This window comes from Photinus pyralis, unplaced genomic scaffold (genome assembly GCF_008802855.1).
Source record: "Photinus pyralis isolate 1611_PpyrPB1 unplaced genomic scaffold, Ppyr1.3 Ppyr1.4_unclustered_Scaffold6481, whole genome shotgun sequence".
Lineage (NCBI taxonomy): Eukaryota > Metazoa > Arthropoda > Insecta > Coleoptera > Lampyridae > Photinus > Photinus pyralis.
The window spans coordinates 5,975-8,062 of NW_022171976.1; the positions used below are offsets into that span (position 1 = coordinate 5,975).

The 2,088-nt window shown below is 40.7% G+C and overlaps 1 protein-coding gene across 1 annotated transcript; it reads right to left on the minus strand.

Moving 5' to 3' along the window:
* Window positions 1-494: 494 nt before the first annotated feature.
* Window positions 495-1,678, minus strand: LOC116182633 (homeotic protein antennapedia-like; the record flags this gene model as incomplete). Its single annotated transcript, XM_031503175.1, has 2 exons — window positions 1,660-1,678; window positions 495-1,577 (listed from the first exon to the last, which is right to left on the minus strand). A coding segment is annotated over exon 2 (832 nt), but the record flags the coding sequence as incomplete, so codon positions are not given.
* Between the last annotated feature and the right edge of the window lie 410 nt (window positions 1,679-2,088).

Here is a 2,088-nt window from a genome sequence, read left to right on the forward strand (position 1 = left end):
GATGTAACCCTACTACCATTACATTACCGGGACATTAGACAATTTGTGCTCAAATATTAATAGTTAAACGCTTATTAAAATGGGCTTGAAACCGCACGTTTCGGTTGTGAATTTCGTTATAACTATAAACGGAATTATACGATAAAACTCACCCTCTACACCTACTAACAGTAAGACGATAGAAAGCACATTCACTAATCGACAAGAAGGATAAAACTGGAATAGATGTTAGATATTTGAAGCGGAATGAGGAACTGTAAGCTACTAGGTATTAAATAAAATTCCTTTAGAGATACAGAAGGTGACAGGCCGTAATTTTGTCCGACCTCCCGTAGTTAGGATTGAGATGTTTCAATGCTTTTATGCAAAACTAAGCTTTTACACACAAAAACTCATAAATTGCGGAAAGGCAATAAGTGTCAGTTGCGCAAGATACACTTGCAAGGTTAGCCAGGTAAATTATTTCTCGAGAAATATAGAAAGCACATACCTACAAATTTCGAAACTTTCTATACTTTTAGAACTTATAGACCTACTTGGTACAATATTGCATAAAAATAACTCACCGAATTGACTTCTCATCCACGGATAAAGCGGACTTGGTAACGCGGCGGGATTATTTGCAGTCTGTTGTTGTTGCTGCTGCTGCTGCTGCTGTTGTTGTTGCTGTTGTTGAAGAGAGGGTTGTTGGTGTGGAGCATTTTGTTGATGCATATTCCCACTTTGCTGAGCGCCGTACAGTAAGTGCGGCTGCTGGTGGTGACCTTGAGGGTGGTGTTGAGGGTGCTCTTGCATGTGGTGACCCATGTGATGATTACTCATACCTTGGGACGTATCCAAAGGTGGGCTGCCCGTACTTGAACCTAGAACTCCCCCGTGGTTTACGGCAGCCGCTTGTAATTTACAGCTGGCGTACACCACCGGTGTTTGGTGACCATTGGGCGCTCCATTGCTCACCATTTGTAAATTTGTCGGACTATCCGGCCTATACCCTTGATTTCCATCCATCTGTTGATGTTGAGCCCCATAATAAGCAGGATTTCTCATGTCCATTCTATCATAGGGAGGAAACCTAGGGTAGGGCATACCTTGAGGAGGTTGCCCTGCGGCCGGGGGACCGCCACCATAGTGGTGGGACGGTATTCCTTGTCGTAACCCAACAACCGAAGGATCACCACAAGAGTTAGGATCACTTTGTACGGCACCTCCACCTTGCGGCACCTGCACTGCTGCTCCATAATGTTGATGCTGATGCGGGTGTTCCGCTGACACAACTCCACCATTACGCATGTCCGGCATATACGAATTAGCAAAGTAAGAACTCATGCTCCAAGTTTGAGATCACCAATCACAATTAAGTGTTAGTGAAAACACTATTACTAAATTCACTCACAACCACGATTAATTGAAATTGTATCGTCCATCTTTGATAATTTAAACTCAAACAAAAACTCCACTTCAAGCACTTTCAAACTTGGACGAATCCTCTAAGTTTAGTATGTTCACGATTTCGAGGCGGCCAGCAGTCGCTTGTCTCTTGTCAACTGAAGATACTGTAGAATTTGTTGTATCACACCCTACAAAAAAACCGAAATCATTAGTACATAGAATCGAATAAATCTGAAAAGTACACTACAACTACTATTTTATTGTTGTCACCTTCCATCTTTGGATGTAAGAACATGATGGTGCTCCAATGGCAAATGGCCAAGTATACAACTAGAGGCCAGACAAGAAAATGAGTGACATATGTAAAATGAGACGGCTCATCATTTGGGTAACACGCTTCATATACACATGTGCCCGCGGAATGCGACACTTGCAGCTAGTTAGACCAGAATTCCGAAAAGAAGGAAGTTCTCCACCATTATGTATAGTCATTTAGAGAAGTATAACATGACAGATTAAATATTTTAAAACATAAAAATTCATTTGAATATGTATATTCTATTCGTAAGTTGCCAAAAGTTGTTTGATAGAATGTTAACAAGTGCAAAACCCACTTTGAACATTTTAAATATGATTAATGTCGCCGAATTAATTTTTTTCTCGTTATAAAGATGGAATATTAGCAAACTAAAAATTACG